Genomic DNA, 26,770 nt, shown 5'->3' with positions numbered 1-26,770 from the left:
TAGTAGCAGAATAATTTAGTAAATGCATTATTGATCAAACCTATTAAGCCAAACACCAGAAACGAGTTGCATTTTAGCACTTCTGATTCCATCGTCCTGAAGTCAAACTCCATTGTGACTAGACTTCAAAGTTTGCTTGCCATCAAATGTCTAAAGGAGACCACAGAGATTTTGTTGCACGTCCGAGAGGTCTTCTGATCTTGTGGTCTGTGGCTCGTGTCCCTCAGTCGATGTGCATCTGTGAGCCGTGTGTGTGATGAAAAGATCGTGTTGTTTTCTCCTGTGTGCTGTGGAGGCGTGGAGGAACGAGGGATTAGAAAGAACGAGTGGATGGGAGCTTGTTTTCTTTCTGTTTCCCACAATCGCTTTCAGACCTCCGGCTGTGAGAGTCTGCGTCTCAAATCAGAGTGAGCTCCCTACCTAGTCTGCATAACCCTCTAAGAGGGTTTAGTTTGCAAGGTTGGATTTTCCAGAGTGCACTTAAAAAAAATAAATAATAATAATAATCTTTGTAATTTACAACTTCGAAAAATATTTTTTTTTACAGTGTAGTTCAATCTAAAATTGAAAGTTATATTAAGATGTAATCATTTAAAGTCCCCCTGTGGTGAAAATCAACACTGTAAAAAAAAAATTACATCCCCAAGTCAAAAATTTCAAGTGACCGATAACATCTAAATTTTTCAATTAGTCTGACGTATTATTTCTCATTGAGCCAATGTTAACAGACTATTGCAACAAGAATTTCACTTGGGCCAATTGAAAAATTTAGATGTTATCGGTCACTTGAAATTTTTGATTTGGGAGGGTTAGAAATTTTTTACAGTGAAGTTTTTAATGTTGTTTATGTGTCTATGTGGTGTTTTTAATACGCTTTAAGACAAACCATGTGTAAATTCATAAGTCGACACCATTGCTGAGTATTTTCTCCTTAAAACTGCAGTGAACCAAAGACAGTCTCAAAAACACGCTTTGAAATCGCTGGTGTTTCTGACGTCACAAACTACCTTGTAACCAATCAGATCAACGTGTGATCGTCAACCAGTGGATCTCTGAGCTGAGTGAGTGAGTGGAGGCGGGGGTGATCATTTTGGTGATCAAAGGTTAGTTTTAAGTTAAAATGAGTGACTACAGTGGGGCTTTAAAAGATGCTTACAGATCTCATGGCAATTCGTATCTATTTTATGTTTCGGAAAATTTGGCAGATGAATTCGTACGATCGCATTCATACGGTTCATACAATCTGTAAGTTCTGTTTATGGGTGGAGCTTCATGTTTACTTTTTTCTAAACTTTTTTTGTTCTAAACCTTTTTTTGTACGTTTTTATAAAAGCACACATAACACACACGATTCATAAATCGCCATATGATAAAATTGTCAAATTTTCTCGTCAAATCGAGTTCAAACACAAATGAAGAGCAGTTGATCACAGGATTTTGCACAGGCCGTATTTGGAAACCATTGCAAATAATTCCTAAATAAGCAACATTTCTAGAGTTTCAAATCAGCAGCATTTCCAGGAATGAACGTCCCGCGGCTGTCAATCACAGATGATCACAGATGATTGACAGCTGACGGGATCAGACCCCTTTAGAGCTTTGATCCCTGCGAGGGGCCTCAGATTAAACCCTAATGAATAAAACACACTTTACCACCCACAGATCTGGGCGGAAACAACACTCAACTTTTGTTCTCCGCGGGTTATATAACGGACTGACATCCCATCGATGATCCAGAGACACAAGAAAACTGTTTCCGAACTGCATGTCTGAGGAGATCTTTAAGAGAGTTTAATCACACGTGCTGAAATGACCAGAATCGCGCAGCACAGGTCTAAGGTAAAAGCATTTTTTCTCCTTCGTGTTTAAATATTTTATACCGGCGTGCTTATTGTGAGTTTAAAATGTTAGTTTCATATTAAGATCACTAAACCGCTGATGGAGCGACGGAGGCGCGCGCGCATCAATGCGTACATCGGACAGTTGCGCGCGCTGCTGATCCAAGCCCGCGCAACCACGGTGAGCACGAGAGCGTTATTTAGTTATTATATATATTTTTTTATATCATTTAAATTTTCTAAGACTATTTGTATTTTTTTATTTTAGAGCTGTCAATCATCAAAACTGGAAAAGGCAGAAATTCTCGAGTTGACCGTACGACACCTGCGCGCGCAGCACTGCCCGTCAACAGGTAATAATAATTAATATTTTAAATCAAGAACGTGAAAAATAAAATGACAACGTATAATGACAAATTGACAGCGTGATCTTATGAAAACTCCTCTGTTAGATCATGTGTCAGATGAGTGGAGTCGGTTGCGGTTCTGTGCGGGATACGCGGCGTGTGCGCGGGAGATCACGCGCTTCTTCAGAACCACGGGCGCGCACCCGAGCGCGGGACACCAGGACCGACACCCGAACACGTCACAGATCTCAGATCCACTCACACACGCGCACGTCTGGAGACCCTGGAGCTAATTTATATTAACCGTTTTAGTGCTTTCTATTAATGGAAGTCCATTTATGACAGCCACAAGTCATAATTATGATATAAAAAGTCTAAATTTTAGATGCAGTTTTTTTTCTTTTGTGGCAGAAGTACATTCCACATGTCAGTCTATTTGTTGAGCACTTCAATAGTAATAATAATAATAATAATAATTTGTACATAAAATGAATAAACTTATTTTCTGTGTGCCTGTTAAAGTGGTGACCATAAGAGCAATCATGATAATTAGTGTAAATAAAATTAAGAAACATTTATTTTGTGTGCCTGATAAAATGGTGACCATAAAAGAGCAAAATAGCTCAGTGATGAATAAAGAGAAAAATCACTTAAGTCTATAGTCAATGGTGCCTTAGCAAACATTAATTAATAATGACAGACTGACAACATTCGTGAAACAAATCATCGAAAAACTGATGAAGCGGTGAAAGAAAGTAATTCCCCTCGAGAGTAATGTTCAGATTTTGAGTTTTGGTTATTTTTCTTATGCTTTCTAAAAGTTTGATAGTTTTGCATTTAAACTGTCGTGGGAAAATCAAAAGTAATGAAATAAAAATTCAGTTGCGTGACTTTCTCAGTTTGTTAGAAATGTTAGAGGAAGAAGTTCACTCAAAAACGAGCATGTCGTTCCAATCCTGACTTTCTGTCTGTAGTTGAACACAAGATAAGATATTTTGAGAAATGTAACAGAACATCTTTTGTGTCCTGAAGAAGAAATTAAGTCGAGCTTGGATGGAACGACATGATGATTAAACAAGACAAGTTTCTTTTCTTTCTTCTTTTTCAGCAATGCTGGCTGAGGTTAAGGAACCTGCAAAAGAAAATATCACTATTTCCTGACCATCGTTTTAAAGCATATTACAGGGAACAAAGAAAAACTTAGAAATCATAAAGTAGAAATAATTTACCTGATATTCAAATGTATTTGCAGATCCATTTCATAAAAGCCGGGGATGTAAATTATCGATCATAACATGCAGCTGGAAAGAACAGACCCTTCATCCCTCATTCACTATTGCTTTCATAAAACACATCACAGTGTCACAAAGAACTGCTTTTTATTCAATATCCATGAAATAAGCCCCATCAAGCACAAGAAATACAATTTAAAACACATTAAATATAGTGTTGCTAAAAGGCTCTGTCCATTTGTAGATATTTTGTCGTTCAGCAGAGATGTGTTCATCTGCATGGCAAATAAACAAATGCAAAAAGTAAATGTAAACGAATGCAAAAGTAAGAAAGTATACAAATGCAAAAAGTAAATGTAAACAAATGCAAAAGTAAGAAAGTAAACAAATGCGAAAGTAAACAAATGCAAAAAGTAAATGTAAACAAATGGAAAAGTAAACAAATGCAAAAAGTAAATGTAAACAAATGGAAAAGTAAACAAATGCAAAAAGTAAATGTAAACAAATACAAAAGTAAGTATACAAATGCAAAAAGTAAATGTAAACGAATGCAAAAGTAAGAAAGTATACAAATGCAAAAAGTAAGAAAGTAAACAAATGCGAAAGTAAACAAATGCAAAAAGTAAACAAATGCAAAAAGTAAATGTAAACAAATGGAAAAGTAAACAAATGCAAAAAGTAAATGTAAACAAATACAAAAGTAAGAAAGTATACAAATGCAAAAAGTAAATGTAAACAAATGCGAAATAAACAAATGCAAAAAGTAAATGTAAACAAATGCAAAAGTAAACAAATGCAAAAAGTAAATGTACACAAATGCGAAATAAACAAATGCAAAAAGTAAATGTAAACAAATGGAAAAGTAAACAAATGCAAAAAGTAAATGTAAACAAATGCAAAAGTAAGAAAGTAAACAAATGCAAAAAGTAAATGTAAACAAATGGAAAAGTAAACAAATGCAAAAAGTAAATGTAAACAAATGCAAAAGTAAGAAAGTAAACAAATGCAAAAAGTAAATGTAAACAAATGGAAAAGTAAACAAATGCAAAAAGTAAATGTAAACAAATGCGAAAGTAAACAAATGCAAAAAGTAATTGTAAACAAATGCAAAAGTAAGAAAGTAAACAAATGCAAAAAGTAAATGTAAACGAATGCAAAAGTAAACAAATGCAAAAAGTAAATGTAAACGTAAGAAAGTATACAAATGCAAAAAGTAAATGTAAACAAATGCAAAAGTAAACAAATGCAAAAAGTAAATGTAAACAAATGCAAAAGTAAACAAATGCAAAATGTAAATGTAAACAAATGCAAAAGTAAGAAAGTAAACAAATGCAAAAAGTAAATGTAAACAAATGCAAAAGTAAGAAAGTAAACAAATGCAAAAAGTAAATGTAAACAAATGCAAATAGTAAATGTAAACAAATGCAAAAGTAAGAAAGTAAACAAATGCAAAAAGTAAATGTAAACAAATGCAAAAGAAAGAAAGTAAACAAATGCAAAAAGTAAATGTAAACAAATGCAAAAGAAAGAAAGTAAACAAATGCAAAAAGTAAATGTAAACAAATGCAAAAGAAAGTAAACAAATGCAAAATGTAAATGTGAACGAATGCAAAAGCGCTAAAGTACACAAATGCTTGGCCAGTGTTAGCAAGCAGTCGGCCCATTGAACACAGTCACAGTGCGTTCTTGTGTTACTGTGGTGGTAATCAAGCTCAGTCCCAGTTCCCTCATGTAGAGTTAGTTTGAAGCCTAACACACACCGGTCAGAAGTGTGTGCTGGAGTGAGAGGCGGTGAGCGGGGAGGTGCGGGCCCTGTGGCGCAGCTCGTCCGTGGGGCCCACGGTTAACCGCAGCATGGCGAGGACATTAGCACGGTAGCGAGCGGACATGATGTTATACAGCAGAGGATTCACAGCAGCACTGACATAAAACAGCACTAAAGACACCAGATTAAAATACTGACTGATGTAATACAAGCTAACGCTGGAGTCCGACACCGAGAACAGCGTCCGACTCACGTGGAACGGCAGCCAACACAAGACGAACACCAGCACGATCACCACTGCAAGAAACAACACAACAGTAGTTCAGCTAAAGGGAAAATCTCTTGATTTACTCATCCTCATGTAGTTCCACATCCAAATGCTCTCGACATGCACCGTTAATTGTGAAGAATGAATTGCGCTTTCTACTGTATATACAACAGTTCAAAGGGACCATTTCTGTCATGCTCCAAAAAGGACAAAAAAAGTGTCACAATAAGTTGGAGCTCATTCTATGCACAATACAATTCAGATATGGTGCATTTTGATTGGTTGTGACTGTTTGATGTTGTGAGGAAAAGAAAAATGGGAAGATTCACAAAAAAAATTAAAAAATAAATGTTAACTGAAATAAAATAAAGTATTAAAAACTTCAAACTCCAAAGCAATATTTCTCATCTTTTATTTTAGTTTAACTTAATGTAGGCTACTAAAACAACTAAAACTGAAATTAAATTGAATTTTTTTTTAAACTACAATAAAAATGACAAAAATGCTAAAATTTTAAAATTAAAATACAAAAATAAAATAATTCAAAATATAAAAAAGTGTCTCAATAAACATATTGTAGTAAAATAACACTGAGAAAATATGGTAACTTTACAATCAGGTTCATTAGTTAACTACCTTAGTTAACATCAACTAAGAATGAACAATATTTCTTCAGCATTTATTAATCTTAGTTAATATTCATTTCAACATTTACTAATACATTATTAAAATCAGAGGTTGTATTTGTTAACATTAGTTAATGCACTGTGAACTAACATAAACAGCTGGACTTTTATTAACTAACATTAGCAAAGATGAATAAATACTGTAACAAATGTATTGCTCATTGTTAGTTCATGTTAGTTAATACATCATCTAATGTTAACTAATGAACCTTATTGTAATGTGGGTTACATTTTATTTAAGGTGTCATTGTTACAGTGTAATTATATATTTAAGTACTGAGTAATATTAATTAACTACATGTACTTACTATAGGGTTAGGGTAGGATTAGGGTTTGGTTGAGGGTTAGTTGCATGTAATTATGCATAATTTACTGTTATTACTATGGTAAGTTCATGTAACATATGTAAAAAACTTCTTTAAAGGTGCAGTGTGTAAGTTTTAGCGGCATCTAGTGGTGAGGTTGCGAATTGAACCCAACAGAAGTTACGTTGGCCGACAGGAAGTGATGTCGTCGTCTGAGACAGCAGAGAGTAGCCGGTTAAACAATGAGGTTTCTTCACAAAGGTAAAGTAAGAAATTATGTTTACAAAAACGATGTTATTGCGAATATTATTGTTACTTGTTCATCATTGTGTCAGTGTTTTATTCGCTGACTTTAGCTAACTTCTTTGCACGAAGAACAAATTCGTGACGAAACGCGTTTGTCCGTTCAGGGCCACTGTAGAAACATGCCGATGTAAGCGGACCCGCGGTGTGTGTAGAGAAAACACTCATTCTAAGGTAATAAAAACATAACGGTTCATTATGTAAGGTCTTTATACACCACTGAAAACATAGTTATGTATATGATATTGCATTTCTGTCAACAGATCCTCCTAAATATCACACAATGCACCTTTAAGGATCTAACGTCAAATTGAACTATTCCCCATAATCCTCTGTGCTCACCCATCATCCGCAGGGTCTGGCGGTGTGTTTTGTCCCGGTGCAGGTGTGCGCGCAGGTGCAGGCGGCGGGCGATCAGGCCGTACAGGAGAGACAGGACGGCGAGCGGGCAGATGAAGTAGAGGTTGGAGAGCCACAGCATGGCCTTGAGGAGCCCTGAGGTCTGAGCGAACTGTGTGCAGCGACACTCACTGTCTCCATCCTCCAAGCGCTCCACCCCGACCAGAGCCAGCGCCGGTCCAGCGGTGAGCGAAGCCACGACCCACAGCCCCGCGATCAGCACGCGCACACGCCCCCGGGTCACTAGCATGCGCGCGCGGAGAGGGAAACACACGGCTAGGTATCGCTCCGCCCCCAGAGCCGTCATGTGGAGGATGGAGGAGAAGGTGCAGCACTCGCCCACAAACACCGAGAGTTTGCACACGGCATCGCCCAGGAGCCACGGACGAAACCGCCACAACTGCAAGAGCGAAGAACAACATGCGTTAGAGGGGTGGTTGAGTATGATTTCACTTTTCTAACTTTAGTTAGTGTGTAATGTTGCTGTTTGATCATAAACAACATCTGCAAAGTTACGACACTCAAAGTTCAAAGCAAAGCGAGATATTTGCTTTTAAAGAAATCGCTTTTTAAGGACTACAACAAACAGCTGGAAGGGACTACACGACATTCCTCCTGGGTTAGTGACATCACTAAAATTTACATAAACCAGGGGTTAAAGTGGAAAAAAATCCTGAGCCTGCAAAAAAAAATCATTAGCACCATTTATTTTCAAGCATGTTAAAGTCCCCGTGAACCGGAAGTTGCAAACGACTTTTCTCCAGTGTTATGACGTATTTCCCAGTGAAAAGGAATATTGAACAGAGGGCAGGGTTTTACTCTAGCGCTCCTCCTCTCCATCTCTGCTCATAACAGACTAACGGTTTGAGGGGAGTGGTTAAGCGTTTCCCAAACCAAGTCCTCAAACCTACGTCATCAGAGAAGGTCCTCCAATGCAGAGGGGAGGGGCATTTTCAGATTTTGATTAAAGATTACCATGGTAAAAAAATTTTTTTTAAAATATTTTCTTGCACGGATTAATTGTTCACCACAAGACTAGTAATATGCGCTAACAAAGTAAATAGGGTCAATTTTGATTTCATGGGGACTTTAATGGCATATTTTTATGAATGAAGACCAGTATCACTGATATAGCTACTTATGTCTCGATGAAAATTTATTTTTCCAAAATTTGAAACATTTATTAGGCTTAAAAAATATAACAACTTTTAATTTAAGTGAACTTAAAACAATCCTCACTTAAACCCATAATAAATGTCATATTTACCTGTACCTTACCTGTCTAACCGATGTGAATTATATAGAAACTGAATACGTTTATAAAACAGTCCGCACTGCATAAATTATAAATGAAAATTAGATTAATCCTTAAGCGTTGAGCAGTTAGTAATTTTCTCTGTTCCCATTGTTCTTTGGTTAACTTTACTAACAGAGAGAATTGCTGTCACTTTAATACCCGCCGCTGCTGACAGGATCTCACGCATCTCTTTCTCTACTCTTTACTTCCATTTAAGATTGTATTTAACTCATTTGACTGTTCTTGTGAAGATACTCGACAAAACTGACATTTTGGCATAAATGTGTGTGTTATGGTTCGTTCATGGACACTGGACAACGGGATTTTAGAAAGTGTCCCCATTGGAAATTATGCCCGTGGGTAGGACATCATCCCCAAGCTTCATGAACTAGCGCTCCTTTCACCGACAACGCTAACGTGATGTATAAATCTCAATCACACTGTGTTGCCAGACCCCGCCCTGCTCTGCTTCTGATAGGCTTGTAACGTTAGTAGAGCTGCGTTCCTTTCATATGATTGGTAGGTGAAATCAATTGACTCGAAAATATTAAACCGCATGCAAGTTCCAATTTTTTTTTTTTTTTTTTCTTCCTCACGGCCGCACGCCGGAGATCCGGCACGGTGCCGGAATACTTTAAGCCCTGATAAACCCCGCCCCCTGAACACGATTTATAGATTATCATGACAGAATATGCTAATCAATGACTAAAAGATAGTTAACTCCACATCAGATTCATAAATTCATCAACTAACACCAAGAGTTTGCACACGGCGTCCCCGCGGACGATACCGCCACAACCGCCAGAGCAAACAACAACATACGTCAGAGCGGTCTTTGATTATGATTTTACTTTTTTAAAGGGATCATAAAATGAGAAATCAAAATTCACTTGATCTTTTTTGTGACCCTGGAGCACAAAACCAGTCACAAGGGTCTCGCCTGCTAACTAACATTACAGTATTGATGTAGTGTTTCCTGTAGCTTTTGTAAGATTATCCATGATTTTGCCATCGATTACTGTTTGTATTACCATGGTTCTCTGACAAATATGATTAAATGGTGGATAACATTGTATCTATAAAAATAAATAAAAAAACATACCACTCTGAAACTTCCTGTGAAATCCGTTCAGCGCGATACTCTTGTTTGTTAACATTGTCAGGGTCTGAATCGGGCTCGAAATGGTCGGAAATTGACGCCATTGAATAAAAAGTATAAAAGTACGCCAAAAAGTAAATGTTTATTTTTTGTATAAAATGGCCGATGGTTTGTCTAGATAAGACTCTTATTCCTCGGCTGGATCGTGTCGAGACTTTGAAGCTGCACTGAAACTCACATTTGGACCTCGTTGGACCCCATTGAAAACACGATAGAGAAGACTTAATTTATTTTCGACTGAAGAAAGAAAGACATGAACATCTTTGGATGACGTGGATGTGAGAGTAAAATATCAGGAAATTTTAATCCTGAAACTTTAATTCTGAAGTGAACTACTCGTTTAACGGTCGCATGAAACGGCACATAAACACTTGAATACCTTATAGAGATCGAGCGGCATCAGCAGCAGGATCAGGACGTCTGAGAGGGCCATGCTGCTCAGGTACAGGTACGTGGTGCTCCTCATCTGTGGGCGTCGCCACACCACCAGGATCGTCAGGGCGTTTCCCAGAAGGCCGAGCAGCAGCAGCGGGACACACAGCGCCGTGACGACCACGAGCACGGTGTCGTCGAAGAGAGACAGGTCTCTCTGGTCTTCCCATTCTCCCAAGCCCGATCTGTTCCCACAGTCCACGCACCAGCCGGATCCAGAAGCTTCTTCCAGCACGTCCATGACACCGGAGCTCAAAGCCGACGCTTCATCAGGACTGAGTTCAGGACTGAGAGGATGCAGGACGTTATTGAATCTCTTCTGTGTCTCTGTGACGCTCACCACTGGAGATCAGTGCCACATACAAGACCAGAGGAAGAGATCGAATTCACTCAATCACACACACACACACACACACAAACACACACACACACACACACACACACAGGTTCACTATCTTTGTGGAGACTCTCCATAGATGTAATGGTTTTTATACTGTACAAACTGTATATTCTCTCCTCTTACACTAACCTTACCCATCACACACACACACACTAACCCGTCCCCTAAACCTACCTATCACACACACACACACACTAACCCGTCCCCTAAACCTACCCATCACACACACATACACTAACCCAACCTATCACACACACACACACACGCACACACACTAACCCGACCCCTAAACCTACCATCACACACACACACACACACACACACACACTAAACTTACCCATCACAAACACACACACACACTAACCCGACCCCTAAATCTTCCCATCACACACACACACACTAACCCGACCCCTAAATCTTCCCATCACACACACACACACACACACTAACCCGACCCCTAAATCTTCCCATCACACACACACACACTAACCCGACCCCTAAATCTTCCCATCACACACATACACACACATTTTTTGTGCAGTTTTCAAGACATAGAACATTATCTATAGAGTATAGAACATTATCTATAGAGTATAGAACATTATCTATAGTACTCAATTTCATTTATGTATAATTAACAAAAAAAATTACATTAGTCATGTAAAATAAATGCTAACTGAAACTAGTGGCCAAAGCAACATTTCTTATTTTTCAAAAAGCTAAAAGTGAAATGAGTAAAAACAATATAAAAACACAATAATATAAAAACTAATAAAAACAGGAAAACTACTTTATGCCATTTAGATTTTCTTTGCATTGTTTTCATGACAATTTAAAGCCCTCCAAATAAATAAAAATCTAATTTTTATTAGTATTGCCATATAAATTAAGTAAATTTGCATGTAAAGTACAGTAAGTATAAACAATATTAGTATTTGTAGTACTCTATTTAATTTATGAATAATTAACAATTAGTCGTGTAAAATAAATGTTAACTGAAATAAAATAAAAATATTTACATTTTTTTATGTGCAAAAATAACTAAAACTGAAATGAGTAAAATTATAAAAACGACTAAAACATGAAACCTACTTTCTTTTTTTGCATTGTTTTTATGACATTAGAGCACATTTAAACCCGTCCTAATGAATACAAATCTCATTTTTATTAGAATCAGCATAAAAACATTTAAATTATGAAGTAAATTTGCATATAAAGTACATTAAGTATAAATAATATTAGTATTTGTAGTACCTAATTTATGTATAATTAACCAAAAAAATGTTTTACATAATAGTCAAGAGAATTTAGGGTGTTAATGAGCTCAATTACAGCAAAAATAGTCCAGATGCTAAAATAAGGCCTTTATTTCTTCATGCAAAATATTATTCCTGATTTCTTGAGAAGTTTTCTCATGAGATTCACTTTAAAGTCTATTTTAACACAGAGATCAGCGTGTGATGTCTGTGCTCTTGTTGACTCGCGGTAATTAATTTGTGAATTGATTGTTTTAACGACTAACCCCGGAGAACCTCAAGCTGGTGTGCAGAAGATCACTCAATGCCAAACTCTCATTTAAATAATCACATATTTATTGCTATTAAATTAATTGACCTTAGGCTAAAAAATACATTAATACACAATAAAGCTTACAATACAAACTCACCCACTCATCGACTCACTCTCTTCAACACACACACACACACACACACACACAGTTCATGATTCCCAGAGTTTGTGCAGATGATGTAGGTGAAAGGTTGTGTGGGCGGGTCTGGGAGCAGGAAGTGGGCGGGGCAAAGGGATGTTGTTGCCTGGCAACAGCGGAGTCTCTCTGAGCATCTTGTCAGGACTGAAGAACTGCAGTAAATCAGGGGCCTCTAGTGGCGGAGACGGGAACTACACACACCACAAACATAAAAGACATTATTAAAATCAGTACAAACCATAATAAGCATGATTCAACATGGGCTGCGCATACTATATCATAACCGCTTCATGAACACTGTGCAGTATACATTGTACATTGCTTATTAACTCTACACAAAGCATCAATTGAATTCTATACTAACATACCAACCCAAAAACACTGGTTTAGTTAATTAAATGAGCTGAATTCAGAGAATTACCAAGGTAAAACTCTAAATGATAAAAAGGAGAAAATTAAAAATGGAAGATATTAGAAAGACAAAAACAATTTAGAAAATAAAACAAAACAACTAGAATAAGATGAGGAGAACAATCTGCCATGCATTTTATTTTCTTATTCTTTTAGTTGTACTGCTGGTGTATAAGAAAAGAAAAAATTAAGCTTATGAACATTACAATTATTATTTTATGGTTAGGTGGTTTATGGAACATATTATTCTTGTATCCATCCATCTACACTGCAAAAAATGCTTTTCTTAGTGTATTTTTGTCTTGTTTCCAGTCCAAATATGCAAAAATCAAGATGCATTTACTAGATGAGTGAAATGATATAAGATATTATGTCCTGTTTTCTGTGGGAATTAATCTAAATGAAGTGAGTTTTTGCCTTAAAAAAAGCTAAATGATCTGCCAATGGGGTCAGAAACAACATTATTTTTCTGACCATTGGCAGATAATTTTGCTTGTTTTAAGCAAACACTCACTTCATTTAGATTAATTCCCACAGAAAACAGGACATAATATCTTATATCATTTCACTCATCTAGTAAATGCATCTTGATTTAAGAAATGTTTGATATTTGGACTGGAAACAAGACAAAAATACTGAGTAAGAAAAGCATGTTTTGCAGTGCATGAACGATCTTCTGATATCGTATACTCATATTTTCTGATCTGTTGGTCCGCCTCTGCTCTGAAAATGTGCATGTCTAAATTCTTTGTTCACTTCTCTAAAACAGTGAGACATGTTCCCCTGCAGAGTCTGGTATCCGGTTTAATATTAACTGTTGCATGAGTTTAGCATAAAGTCCAGACGTGGTGATAATACATATTTGGCTCGTTCTGCTTTTATAGTGTTAAAACAACAACGCTTAGCTTGCAGAATGTAAAACCACAAGGCCAGAGCTGATATCTGACATCTCCTTTACTCTCCTGATTATTTTACTCAGATATATTTGGTTAGGACTTTTTTTGTTTGTTACTTCCTATTAAAAGCTGATTATTACTTAGAAATGTACTTAACAGTAGTTTGTTTTGTAGTTTGTTTGTGGTTTTATGTAAATGAAGCACTATACAAGATTTTATCCACTTGTACCATTTGTATATAGTTTATTTTATTTTATATATATATATATATATATATATATATATATATATATATATATATATATATAGTGAGGAAAATAAGTATTAGAACACCCTGCTATTTTGCAAGTTCTCCCACTTAGAAATCATGGAGGGGTCTGAAATTGTCATCGTAGGTGCATGTCCACTGTGAGAGACATAATCTAAAAAAAAAAATCCAGAAATCACAATGTATGATTTTTTAACTATTTATTTGTATGATACAGCTGCAAATAAGTATTTGAACACCTGAGAAAATCAATGTTAATATTTGGTACAGTAGCCTTTGTTTGCAATTACAGAGGTCAAACGTTTCCTGTAGTTTTTCACCAGGTTTGCACACACTGCAGGAGGGATTTTGGCCCACTCCTCCACACAGATCTTCTCTAGATCAGTCAGGTTTCTGGGCTGTCGCTGAGAAACACGGAGTTTGAGCTCCCTCCAAAGATTCTCTATTGGGTTTAGGTCTGGAGACTGGCTAGGCCACGCCAGAACCTTGATATGCTTCTTACAGAGCCACTCCTTGGTTATCCTGGCTGTGTGCTTCGGGTCATTGTCATGTTGGAAGACCCAGCCTCGACCCATCTTCAATGCTCTAACTGAGGGAAGGAGGTTGTTCCCCAAAATCTCGCAATACATGGCCCCGGTCATCCTCTCCTTAATACAGTGCAGTCGCCCTGTCCCATGTGCAGAAAAACACCCCCAAAGCATGATGCTACCACCCCCATGCTTCACAGTAGGGATGGTGTTCTTGGGATGATACTCATCATTCTTCTTCCTCCAAACACGTTTAGTGGAATTATGACCAAAAAGTTCTATTTTGGTCTCATCTGACCACATGACTTTCTCCCATGACTCCTCTGGATCATCCAAATGGTCATTGGCAAACTTAAGACGGGCCTTGACATGTGCTGGTTTAAGCAGGGGAACCTTCCGTGCCATGCATGATTTCAAACCATGACGTCTTAGTGTATTACCAACAGTAACCTTGGAAACGGTGGTCCCAGCTCTTTTCAGGTCATTGACCAGCTCCTCCCGTGTAGTTCTGGGCTGATTTCTCACCTTTCTTAGGATCATTGAGACCCCACGAGGTGAGATCTTGCATGGAGCCCCAGTCCGAGGGAGATTGACAGTCCTGTTTAGCTTCTTCCATTTTCTAATGATTGCTCCAACAGTGGACCTTTTTTCACCAAGCTGCTTGGCAATTTCCCCGTAGCCCTTTCCAGCCTTGTGGAGGTGTACAATTTTGTCTCTAGTGTCTTTGGACAGCTCTTTGGTCTTGGCCATGTTAGTAGTTGGATTCTTACTGATTGTATGGGGTGGACAGGTGTCTTTATGCAGCTAACGACCTCAAACAGGTGCATCTAATTTAGGATAATAAATGGAGTGGAGGTGGACATTTTAAAGGCAGACTAACAGGTCTTTGAGGGTCAGAATTCTAGCTGATAGACAGGTGTTCAAATACTTATTTTCCTCACTCTATATATATATATAGTTTTTTATTGTGTTTGTGTCGACATGCAATCACAAAAAGGTCAACATGTATGTGAGGCAATACAAAATACTAATCTTCTTTTGTTTTTCAGACCAAATGTTATGTTTGGAAAAGTGCATAATTAATAAGCATAAGTCACACTTTATTCCTGTTTTTGAGTTATTATGCAAGTGTGTCTTTCGCAGAAAATGTCAGAAAAGTTTGCCTCCAAAATGTATATTGTCAAATGTGTAAGATCTTTATAATAAAAAAAGAAAGAAAATAAATGTATTTAACTATAAAATAATTTTTAATCATCACTTCTCCATCTGACTGTGTTTCACTACATCAGCTGTATTCTCTTTTTTTATATTATTATATTATTATTGTTTACATTAAAGCGTAACTCTCGCCAAAATGCAACCTAGGCTCTTTTTGTTAATCTACTCGAAAAACTTTCATTTAAAAGCATAATTACGCCACTTTTAAGTTTGACCGTATCTTCGTTTTAGGTTAAATGTCTTGTGAATGGGAGTGAATGGGGCACGACTATGATAGCATCAAAATTCGCTATTTTTAAAACACTAAGAAGGCTCGACACAACATGAAACTTTGCTGGAAGTATCACCAGGGGCTCTACACATGAACTCCAGCATTGAGAACAGTGTTTGTGTACACAGAGTTTACTAAAGAGAAAGATTTTGGACAACTCACTGTCTCTGTGTCTGCCGGCATTTTGTCAGACAAAAATAGTCGATCTCCGAATGCGAATGAACTGACTCTGAATTTTAGTATTGCTTCTTATCTGAGGATCCTTTTTCAAATACAAGGTCAATATTGATTTTCACTAACGACAAAACAACAAATTATCCGTGAATTTATATTGAACTAAGCTTTAGGAGCTTTCCATCTTTACTCTCCTCCCTGTTACGCTGCATTCGGAGATCGACTATTTTTGACTGACAAAATGCCGGCGGACACAGAGACAGTGAGTTGTTCAAAATCTTTCTTTTTAGTAAACTCTGTGTACACAAACACTGTTCTCAATGCTGGAGTTCATGTGTAGAGCCTCTGGTGATACTTCCAGCAAAGTTTCATGTTGTGTCGAGCCTTCTTAGTGTTTTAAAAATAGCGATTTTTGATGCTATCATAGTCGTGCCCCATTCACAAGGCATTTAACCTAAAACGAAAATACGGTCAAACTTAAAAGTGGCGTTTCCATTCTAATTATGCTTTTAAATGAAAGTTTGCCTCGGGTAGATTAACAAAAAGACCCTAGGTTGCATTTTGGCAAGAGTTACACTTTAATGTACAGCAGTGGTTTTATTAAACACTCCAGCAATTTGAAAACCCATAATGAAAACGGCTATTAACCAGATGCAAACAGAAGTCTGACCTTATTGGTCAGGCTGGAGGTGGGCGGGGCCAGTGCTGGCCTATCCTGTAGAGCCTGGCTGATGAGCTGGTCGCGTGATAGGCTGACGCTGACTAAGGCCCGGTAGAGATGCTGAGAGCGAGGGAAGTTCAGCCCTGTAGAAGACCAGGTTAACACACAAGAAAACACTATTTATTAATGCATTTCAGCAACAGTGTGTGTGAACAATGAGCTGATCATGTTTGCGTGGAGAACATTTATTTTATTTTAGCTAGTTGCCAAAGCAACATTTTTCATTTTCATTTACTGTAACTTTATGTGATAAAATAACTAACTAAATAAAAAAACTATATAAAAATGACTTTAAAAAAATATTAAACCTAATCCACGCTATTTAGATTGTTTTTGCATTGTTTACATGACAGTTGAGCAGAAATAAACACAAATGTAATTTTATTATCACCATAAAAATAGATTTAAATAGTGAAGTAAATGTGCATTTAAAGTACAGTAAGTATAAACTATAGTAGCATTTGTTGTACTCAATTTATGTATGATTAACAAAAAAATCACATTACATAAAATAGTCATAAAATAAACTTTAACTGAAATAAATTATTAAAAACAAACATTTCAGCTAGTTTCTAAAGCAACATTTCTTATTTTATTTAGTTTAACTTGATGTACTAATATAAAACTGAAATAAAAATTATATGAAAAATGACAAACATACTTCAATCAAAAAAGATTTAAATAGTGAAGTAAATTTGCATGTAAAGTATAGTAAACTTTAGCTTTAGTTTTAAATAAACGGTTTAATAAACTGGCGTTAGTTTAAATAAACTTTAGTTTATTTAGTTTAATAAAAAAACATCACATTACAGTCATGAGAATTTAGGGGGTTTGTTTTGAGCTTATTGCAAAAATAGTCACGATGCAACAATCATAATCTCCTCAAAATAAGCTTCTTCATATGAAATATAATTTCAGTTCAATTCTTTTGATATTGGTGTGAAGTATTTCTTACTATGATTTTTTTTGTGAGATTCAGATTTAAGTCACGGTAAATAATTAGTGAACTGATTGATTTAATTAGTATTAAAGGGGTGGTTGATTATGATTTCTCTTTTCTAACTTTAGTTAGTGTGTAATGTTGCTGTTTGAGCATAAACAACATCTGCAAAGTTACAACGCTCAAAGTTCAAAGCAAAGGGAGATATTTGCTTTTACAGAAATCGCTTTTTAAGGACTACAACAAACGGCTGGTAGAGACTACACCACATTCCTCCCGGGTTAGTGACATCACCAACCCTAAAATTTACATAAACCCCGCCCCCTGAACACGATTTATAGATTATTATGACAGAATATGCTAATCAATGACTAGAAGATAACTACACATAAGCTTCATAAATTCATCAATAACCATTCAGAAATGTCCTGTTGCTTCTACATGTTGTCACTTCTTCTTGAGTCTCTCCATCATTGTCTGACTCCGGTTTGAACATAAAAGGCTAAATGTTTTTGAAATGTCCAGTGCATGTGTGTGTGAGGTAAAAGGACACGAGCTGTTGTAGCTCCGCCCCCTGTGCCGGGAGCAGCAGCTCATTTGCATTTAAAGGAACAGACACAAAACGGTGTGTTTTTGCTCACCCACAAAAAGTGACAATTTTAACATGCTATATAAACATATCTGTGGGGTATTTTGAGCTAAAACTTCACACACACACTCTGGGGTCATCAGAGACTTATTTTACATCTTGTGAAGCGGTCATTATACCACCCCTTTAAAGTTGTGTTGTCTTACCCTCTGCTGCTTTAGCGCTGATGTGGTTCTTCGTGAGCGTTGAACTCTGTAATTTCTCTTTGACGGCTTTCTCGGGATCGAACGTTTGCTCCGCCTCTTCCTGAAGCTCCGCCCTCAGTGCCAGGGTAGTGTTTAGCTCCGCCCCCTCCTGAAGCTCTGCCCTCAGTGCCAGACTCGTGTTTAGCTCCGCCCCTTCCGTCAGCCGTCCATCACGCGCTCCGCTCGTAACCCGATCCCTCCCTTTAGCTGATTCATGACCTGAACAACAAGCACATGTGAGACTCCGTTCAAGACAGAACATGCCGAAAATACTCATTCCCAGAGCAAATGTGGCCAAACAATCTCAGTTTACAGAAAATTCCCAAGCTTTAAATCTACTCTAGGGTGAATCTCCGTTATTAGGACCATTTTTTGCATTACATTTTACATGATTTTCATGACAAAATAAACATGTGAACCCGTAATGTCTCGTCAGAGCAGCTGTGTTAGTTTCACCGTGCTTGTCTTTGTTTGGAGGTTTCCGGACTTGATTATTTCTGGGTTCTGGGATCACCGGATGAACGCTGACCTGCGGATTCACATTAAAACGCACCTGAAACACACAAACACACACACAATGGTACAAAGACATTTACATGCATCACATTGACTGGATCCTTCAAGTTTCAAGTCATTTGTAGAGTTAAATCAACATGGAGAAGTGTCAACAATAGCATTCTTTGGAAGAACGAGACACACGTTTACAGTAAATGCACGCATGCAAATACATATTCTCCTCAAATACAGTACACATTCATAAAATGATAAATAACCCTGAATATTCCTTAAGGAAAGACGTTTGAACTAACAGATGTGAGCATATTTTCCCCAAGTTGATTATTCTCAGTACTATAAGATGATTGAAAAGTTTTCTGAAATGTTATGTTTAAATGTGCAAATGAGGCATTATCTAATTAAATGTGTAATAATTTGCATAAACGTCCAGAAAATAAATCTGAACATTGATTAATACAGATTCAAAGCTCTTGTTTGATTTTGTTGATTTTGAGGTTATTACTGAGGGGATTTGGGATTTCTCTTTTTAACACATAAATCAGAAAATACTGTCAACAGACTGAAAAATATATATTTTCAGCATGTTTTTAGGAATAAACTGTTATATAAACCAGTGTGAGTGATATATGAACAAACCCCTCAGTAAACCCTTCAGAATAGAGAGAGGTGTGTGTAAAGCTGCTGACGTGGAGGAACTCATTTATATAAATACGGCCTTTAGAGATATGTATTGTGATTGAAATCTACAGACGCAAATAGATGAAGTGCAATAAAATAAACACTTGCATTTTGGATGTTTTCCTTCCACTGGTCTAAAAGAAGACTAGATCACAAAATTGACAAGTCCATGAAAAAAACAAAGCACACACACACACACACACACACACACACACACACACACACACACACACACACACACACACACACACACACACTCTCTCTCTCTCTCTCTCTCTCTCTCTCACACACACACACTTCAACACACACTCTCTCACACACACATTCACACACACACACTCACACTCACACTCTCACTCTCACTCTCTCTCTCTCTCTCTCTCTCTCTCTCTCTCTCACACACACTGTTTTACAGTTTTGCCTTAATAAATAAAGTATCAGTTTCATTAAGGGTGTGCTCAAGCCCTAGAGCCTCCTCTAGTGGAGACACAGAGCTGCCAGTGAAACGGGTTCATCTATATCCTGTTCAAACACGCCTCTGCTGTATTTAGACTTTAATGAATGGTATGTGAGCGCGTGAACCTGTCTGTGGTGTGTGTGTGCAGTCCGCTCGGGGGTGAGAGAGACAGACAGGTCCAGGTCAGGGCAGATCAGGTCCGTGTTCTGAAGCGGCTCGACCCGCAGAGGTTCAGGAGCCACACACACACGAGGCTCTCCTGACGACTCCATCACACATCAGTCTAGCAGAGAGAGAGACATCATCAACAACACTATACACACACACACACACACACACACACACACACACGAGGCTCTCCTGACGACTCCATCACACAGCGATCTGACAGAGAGAGACATCAGAACAACACACACACACACACACACACACACACACACACACACACACACACACACACACACACACACACACACGAGGCTCTCCTGACGACTCCATCATACAGCGATCTGACAGAGAGACATCATAACTATACACACACAAGTATCAACCGCAAACTGTTATTAATGATAAATATATAGTACCAGACAAAATAAACTTTTATTGTTTTTGAGAGAAGTCTCTTATGCTCTCCAAGACGATATTTATTTGATCTAAACAGTAATATTGTGAAATTTTATTACAATTTAAAATAACTCTTTTCTATTTTCATTATATTGTTCAAATGTAATTTATTCCTGTGATCAAAGCTGAATGTTCAAAGCTGAATGTCACATGATCCTTCAGAAATAATTCTAATATGATGATCTGATGCTCAATTATTAATAATGGTTCTTATTTTTATCATTGTTCTTATTTTTGCATGTTTCATATTTTTGTGGAAACTGATACATTTTTGTCAGGATTCTTTGATGAATAGAGCAACATTCATTTAAAATAGAAATCTTTTGTAACAATATAAATGTCTGTATAAATAAACAATATGTCTCCTTTAGTCAATTAAATACAAAATAATGTTAATAAATGTTTCTTGAGCATCAAATCATCATATTAGAATAACTTCTGAAGGATCATGTGTCTTAAAAAATCGTACATTTTAAAACATAAAATAGTTATTATTAATTGTAATAATATTTCACAATATTACTGTTTTTACTGTATTTTTGATCAAATAAATACAGTCTTCTTGGTGAGAAGAAGAGACTTTCTTTCAGCAACATTAAAACAAATCTTAATATTTCCAAACTTTTGACTAATATACAGTATATGCACACCATTAATAATATACTTACACAAACACACACACACACACACACACACACACACACACACACACACACACCGATAACAACTGATTGTTTACTACTGTGCTTCGCAATATACCATGAAATATGGTCAACAGTTTCTCTATATATTATTTATAAAGATTACAGTGACAATTTGCATGATCACATGTATAAACAGACGTTTTAAAACGTCATTAAATCTTTAGAACAACGAGTTCGATCTGAATGTAAACATTAAAAGACACTCTTAACTTACCATTGATTTCAAAACATGACGGCAGGTGTAGCGCCAAATAAAGACATTGCCTCACGGTTAAATATGCGACAATCAATACACAAAATATCTAATATGAGAAAAATTAAAACTCCCTCCACAGCTGCCGCTCGCAGGCGTACTTCCGGGTGGAGATGACGTCACTGCGCATGCGCACTGATAGGCTTTCGCACAAGAGACTTAGAAGGTGCAAATACTCAGACATAATATCCATATTATATACCGCACAAACATGTTTAAATACACCCAGCACGAAGATATGAACACATTTATTTACTTTTATTATATAACACACAAAACAGATGTAAAATAAACGCTGTACTTTGAGCTGTTCATATCTAAACTAAACCTGCAGTGGTCACGTGGTACAAAGTCGTACCTCAATGACAATTACGAGTCTAAAGTTGTAATTTCAAGTTCGATGATCACGTGAATGCTGGCGTGAACGAACCTATATTACAGAGGAATATGTACACTCAAAAAAGCACATTTACATGTGAATTATAGAGGAAGAAACAGCACACAAGTGAACAATAAGAGTGGAAGTCAATATGTATTTATTTAGTTAAATTTAGGAAATCTTAATGTCCAACCACATATTTCAAAAATCCTTTCAACTTGTTTATTATGTGACAAGCTTCCAGTAAAAGCAGTTAAAACTCAATCAATTATAACTGAAACATTCTCATCTTATTCTCTTAAACAATTTTGCTTATTAAAGTCCCCCTGAGTCAATAGTTTAATCCCTTAAAATTAATCTTTAATAATCAAAATTACATATTTAAACGTTTTTTGCTTGAAAAAAAAAAAAAATCTGCATGCCTTAAAATATCTTGAATGTAACTCGACACCCTTGCCTCATTTAGTATGCCCTGTTCTATGAATATGCAAATGAGCCCCGCCTCTCAGCTCAGAGATCCACTGGTTGACGATCACACGTTGATCTGATTGGTTACAAGGTAGTTTGTGACGTCAGAAACACCAGCGATTTCAAAGCGTGTTTTTGAGACTGTCTTTGGTTCACTGCAGTTTTAAGGAGAAAACACTCAGCAATGGTGTCGACTTATGAATTTACACATGGTTTGACTTAAAGCGTATTAAAAACACCACATAGACATATAAACAACATTAAAAGCTGGATTTGCACCACAGCAAATCCATCTCTTTTTAAGGATGCTTCAATATTTGTATTGTTGTTGCAGTGAAATCGACACACAGCCAGAGTAGTGAGAGTTATTTATTAGAGCGCATAATGCATATTACAGATCAAATCATTATTTATCTAACAGAGAGGGACTAAACTAGTCTTTCCATCTGCCAGTGGTGGTCAACGTAAAGAGACTCAGTAACCTAGACGTGAGCAGTGCTTTAAAACTAACACACACACACACACACACACACACACTGACAGTAATAAATAGGCACTGTTTAGGGCGTCATAAAAATCAACATTATGTAATTATCTTGCGATCTCTTATTAGAGCATGTGAGCAGCGCTATCAGTCGTTACTGGAGTTTAAGGCACTAACTGGTCAATACGGCACACGCTTCTCCTCCTCCGGGCATTTCATGCTTCCTTCCCTTTTTCCTGGGCACTTTTCTGTTCGGACTACATCACCCATGATGCACTGGGGCCAGTGTGATGCGTTTGGCTCAGTCTCTGTCCCTGAGGGCTCGCAGGATGTAGTTCTCTCTCTCCAGTTGAGCGTTTCTCTCCGACAGCTCTTTAATCTGTTCTCTCAGCACCTCCACCTCCTCTCGCACCGCCAGCATCAGGTGAGACTTCACCAGGTCCTGCACACACACACACACACACACACACACACACACGTTCAAATATAAAAAATAATTCACAAAGCACAAAGTTTTACTGGACAAAGTATCTGTATTCGCATTAGCATTATTAATATTGTGAATGACCTCACCATGGCTTGCTCTATCTTGTTGTCGATGGCGATCATACTGCTGTTAGTTCCACTGCAACAGAGACAGAGGGAAACTTGATTAATCATTGCACCAGAAAATACTTTGTTTTCCCCCACACAAACCTAGAATTTATTGATTCAAAGAAAACAATTCAAACAGAAAATAAAATAAAACCATTGTCAAGTTGCTAGACTGTTCCTTGGTGGTTTCCAAACTGTTTCCCGAAGTTGTTGCTATGCTGTTTCTAAGGAGTTTCTAGTCTGTTTCTAGGTTGTTTTCCTGGTGGTTTCTAAGGAGTATCTATGGAGTTTCTAGGCTGTTTCTTGGTGGTTTCTAAGGAGTTTCTAGGTGGTTTCTAAGGAGTTTCTAGTCTGTTTCTAGGTGGTTTCTTGGCTGTTTCTAAGGAGTTTCTAGTCTGTTTCTAGGTGGTTTCTTGGCTGTTTCTAAGTCGTTTCTAGGTGGTTTCTAAGGAGTTTCTAGGCTGTTTCTAAGGAGTTTCTAGGCTGTTTCTAGGTGGTTTCTAAGGAGTTTCTAGTCTGTTTCTTGGCTGTTTCTAAGAAGTTTCAAGTCTGTTTCTAGGTCGTTTCTAGGTGGTTTCTAAGGAGTTTCTAGGTGGTTTCTAAGGAGTTTCTAGTCTGTCTCTTGGCTGTTTCTAAGAAGTTTCAAGTCTGTTTCTAGGTCATTTCTAGGTGGTTTCTAAGGAGTATCTAGTCTGTTTCTAAGGAGTTTCTAGTCTGTTTCTAGGTGGTTTCTTGGCTGTTTCTAAGGAGTTTCTAGTCTGTTTCTAGGTGGTTTCTTGGCTGTTTCTAAGGAGTTTCTAGGTGGTTTCTAAGGAGTTTCTAGGCTGTTTCTAGGTGGTTTCTAAGGAGTTTCTAGGCTGTTTCTAAGGAGTTTCTAGGCTGTTTCTTGGCTGTTTCTAAGAAGTTTCAAGTCTGTTTCTAGGTCATTTCTAGGTGGTTTCTAAGGAGTTTCTAGGTGGTTTCTTGGCTGTGTCTAAGGAGTTTCTAGTTTGTTTCTAGGTCGTTTCTTGGCTGTTTCTAGGTTGTTTTCCTGGTGGTTTCTAAGGAGTTTCTAGGTGGTTTCTTGGCTGTTTCTAGGTTGTTTTCCTGGTGGTTTCTAAGGAGTATCTATGGAGTTTCCAGGCTGTTTCTTGGTGGTTTCTAAGGAGTTTCTAGGTGGTTTCTTGGCTGTGTCTAAGGAGTTTCTAGTCTGTTTCTAGGTCGTTTCTAGGTGGTTTCTAAGGAGTTTCTAGGTGGTTTCTAAGGAGTTTCTAGGCTGTTTCTAAGGAGTTTCTAGGCTGTTTCTAGGTGGTTTCTAAGGAGTTTCCAGGCTGTTTCTAAGAAGTTTCTAGGCTGTTTCTAGGTGGTTTCTAAGGAGTTTCTAGGCTGTTTCTAGGTGGTTTCTAAGGAGTTTCCAGGCTGTTTCTTGGTGGTTTCTAGAAAAGGCTGGGGTCCTTCCTTCAATGAGCATCTGTGTTTTTTTTTTAATTTGCTTTGTTTTTTTAGAACTCAAGTCTTTCATTCCCTCTAATTAACTGGATTGAACAGCAGCACTGAAGGTCTCGACGAGAGCAGCTGTACTGTATGTGTGTAACACTGATGCTATTGTTCTGAATGTGGTGGGCAGCAAATGCTTCTCACAACAGCCAGCTTGAGGAAAACACAACTATTTCCACGACCACAAACACATCATAAACATCTGACAGGATGAATGAAAACCTCAGGAAACACGATTCAGTTCAAACGCACACAAACTGAACACACTGCATGACCCGAACTAACCCAGTTACCAGCGGAGGAAAAGCAGAAGGGAAAGGTGGGTTACTGGGCTGTCACCACATGGTTTCCAGGTGTCTTTTTTTCTGGATGGTTTCAAAATATTTCTAAGCTGTTTCTAGGCTGTTACTAGGCAGCTTCTAATCTGTTTCTAGGTGGTTTCTAGGCTGTTTCTAAGATGTTACTAGGCTATTTTTGGGCTGTTTCTAGGCTGTATTTCAAGGTGGTTTCTAGGCTGTTTTCTATGCAATTTCTAAGCTGTTTCTAGGCAGTTTTTCAAGGTGATTTCTAGGCTGTTACTAGGCAGCTTCTAATCTGTTTCTAGGCTGTTTCTAAGCTGTTACTAGGCAGTTTTTATGTGGTTTCTAGGCGGGTTTTCTTGGTGGTTTCTAGGCTGTTACTTGGCTGTTTATAAGCATTTGTAGGCTGTTACTTGGCTGTTTATAAGCATTTGTAGGCTGTTTCTTGGTGGTTTCTAAGCGGTTTACATGCATTTACAAGGTCGTTTCTAGAGTGTTTCGAGGCAGGTTTTTTTAAGTTGTTTCTAGGCATTTTCTAGGTGGTTTCTAATCAGTTTTCTGGTCGTACCTAGCCGAATTCTAAGCATTTGTAGGCTGTTTCTTGGTGGTTTCTAGGCTGTTACTAGGCTTTTTATAGACTTTTTCTAAGCTGTTTCGAGGTGGTTACTATGCTGGTTTCTAGTCAGTTTTCTGACAGTTTCTGGATACGGCTCAAGTCCCTCCTTTATGCGTGTCTGTGGGTTTTTGTCACCAGTTTTCTGGCCCAGCAGGTGAAAATGATGCACCTGATCACTTAGTGGGCAGCACATGATTCCCAAAACAGCCAGCTTGATGGAAACACACTAAAGGCCGACACTCTCCATACATAATAATACATCACAACTGTCTGAAAGAATGAATGAAAACCCCAAGTTAATACAATTCAATTCAAATACACACAAACCAAAGCGAATTTGAACTTATTGCATGACCCGAACTAACCCAGTTACCTGCGGAGGAAAAGCAGAAGCGAAAAGAGGGTGGAGTCAGAGGGGCGGAGCCTGTGTTTGTGCGTAAGAGCTCCGCCTCTCTCCTCTCTCACAGTGGAAGTCAATGGGTCCCACTCGGGATTCTGACACTTCTGATCGCTAACACTGGACTTGCAGGACGATCCGATACGAACAGACCTGGGATTATTTCCTGAGCGCTGTGTCTGAGAGTGACCAGCAGGTGGAGCTGTGTCTGTTTCTGTGGAGGAGATGGTGGGTTTCGATGAGGAATTTCTGTCTGTTCTTGATGTTGGTTTGTTTCTGGATGACGTATGCGGAAAGCGCTTGCTGCTGATTGGCTCTTTGGTTTCCACGGAAAGCGCTAAGCATCCAGCCCTCGGATAGTAATCAAGCTTCCCGATTGGCCAAGAATCACGAACCCTTCGAGCTCCACAAGTCACATTCGTTTCT

At 37.7% G+C, this 26,770-nt stretch overlaps 4 protein-coding genes across 4 annotated transcripts in view; 1 reads left to right on the top strand and 3 right to left on the bottom strand.

Moving 5' to 3' along the window:
• Window positions 1-1,681: 1,681 nt before the first annotated feature.
• Window positions 1,682-3,434, top strand: LOC311072990 (transcription factor HES-1-B). Its single transcript, XM_084098385.1, has 4 exons — window positions 1,682-1,839; window positions 1,924-2,019; window positions 2,107-2,191; window positions 2,291-3,434. Exons 1-4 carry the CDS (start codon window positions 1,810-1,812, stop codon window positions 2,476-2,478), a joined length of 399 nt encoding a protein of 132 aa, XP_083954511.1. The 5' UTR covers window positions 1,682-1,809; the 3' UTR covers window positions 2,479-3,434.
• Window positions 3,435-4,894: 1,460 nt separating this feature from the next.
• LOC311072963 (growth hormone secretagogue receptor type 1) lies at window positions 4,895-10,599 on the bottom strand. Its single transcript, XM_084098346.1, has 3 exons — window positions 9,979-10,599; window positions 7,087-7,543; window positions 4,895-5,479 (listed from the first exon to the last, which is right to left on the bottom strand). Exons 1-3 carry the CDS (start codon window positions 10,270-10,272, stop codon window positions 5,181-5,183), a joined length of 1,050 nt encoding a protein of 349 aa, XP_083954472.1. The 5' UTR covers window positions 10,273-10,599; the 3' UTR covers window positions 4,895-5,180.
• Window positions 10,600-12,000: 1,401 nt separating this feature from the next.
• Window positions 12,001-21,759, bottom strand: ppp1r35 (protein phosphatase 1, regulatory subunit 35). Its single transcript, XM_084098359.1, has 6 exons — window positions 21,593-21,759; window positions 20,176-20,333; window positions 18,856-18,952; window positions 18,361-18,618; window positions 16,575-16,708; window positions 12,001-12,330 (listed from the first exon to the last, which is right to left on the bottom strand). The coding sequence occupies exons 2-6, from the start codon at window positions 20,320-20,322 to the stop codon at window positions 12,151-12,153; spliced, it is 816 nt and encodes a 271-aa protein (XP_083954485.1). The 5' UTR covers window positions 20,323-20,333; window positions 21,593-21,759; the 3' UTR covers window positions 12,001-12,150.
• Window positions 21,760-22,834: 1,075 nt separating this feature from the next.
• tsc22d4 (TSC22 domain family member 4) overlaps window positions 22,835-26,770 on the bottom strand; it is a 13,320-nt gene continuing 9,384 nt past the window's right edge. Inside the window, exons 3-4 of the mRNA XM_084098345.1 lie at window positions 23,536-23,587; window positions 22,835-23,404 (exon numbers count right to left, since the gene is read on the bottom strand). Coding sequence (XP_083954471.1) covers window positions 23,264-23,404; window positions 23,536-23,587 — 193 coding nt within the window. The 3' untranslated portion in view covers window positions 22,835-23,263. The remainder of the gene's footprint in view (window positions 23,405-23,535; window positions 23,588-26,770) is intronic.

Source organism: Abramis brama (assembly GCF_963993115.1).
Source record: "Abramis brama genome assembly, chromosome: 22".
In the NCBI taxonomy this organism is placed as follows: Eukaryota; Metazoa; Chordata; class Actinopteri; order Cypriniformes; family Leuciscidae; genus Abramis; species Abramis brama.
Note: the sequence above shows the minus strand (reverse complement) of the source record. Positions and strands in the feature narration are given on the sequence as shown.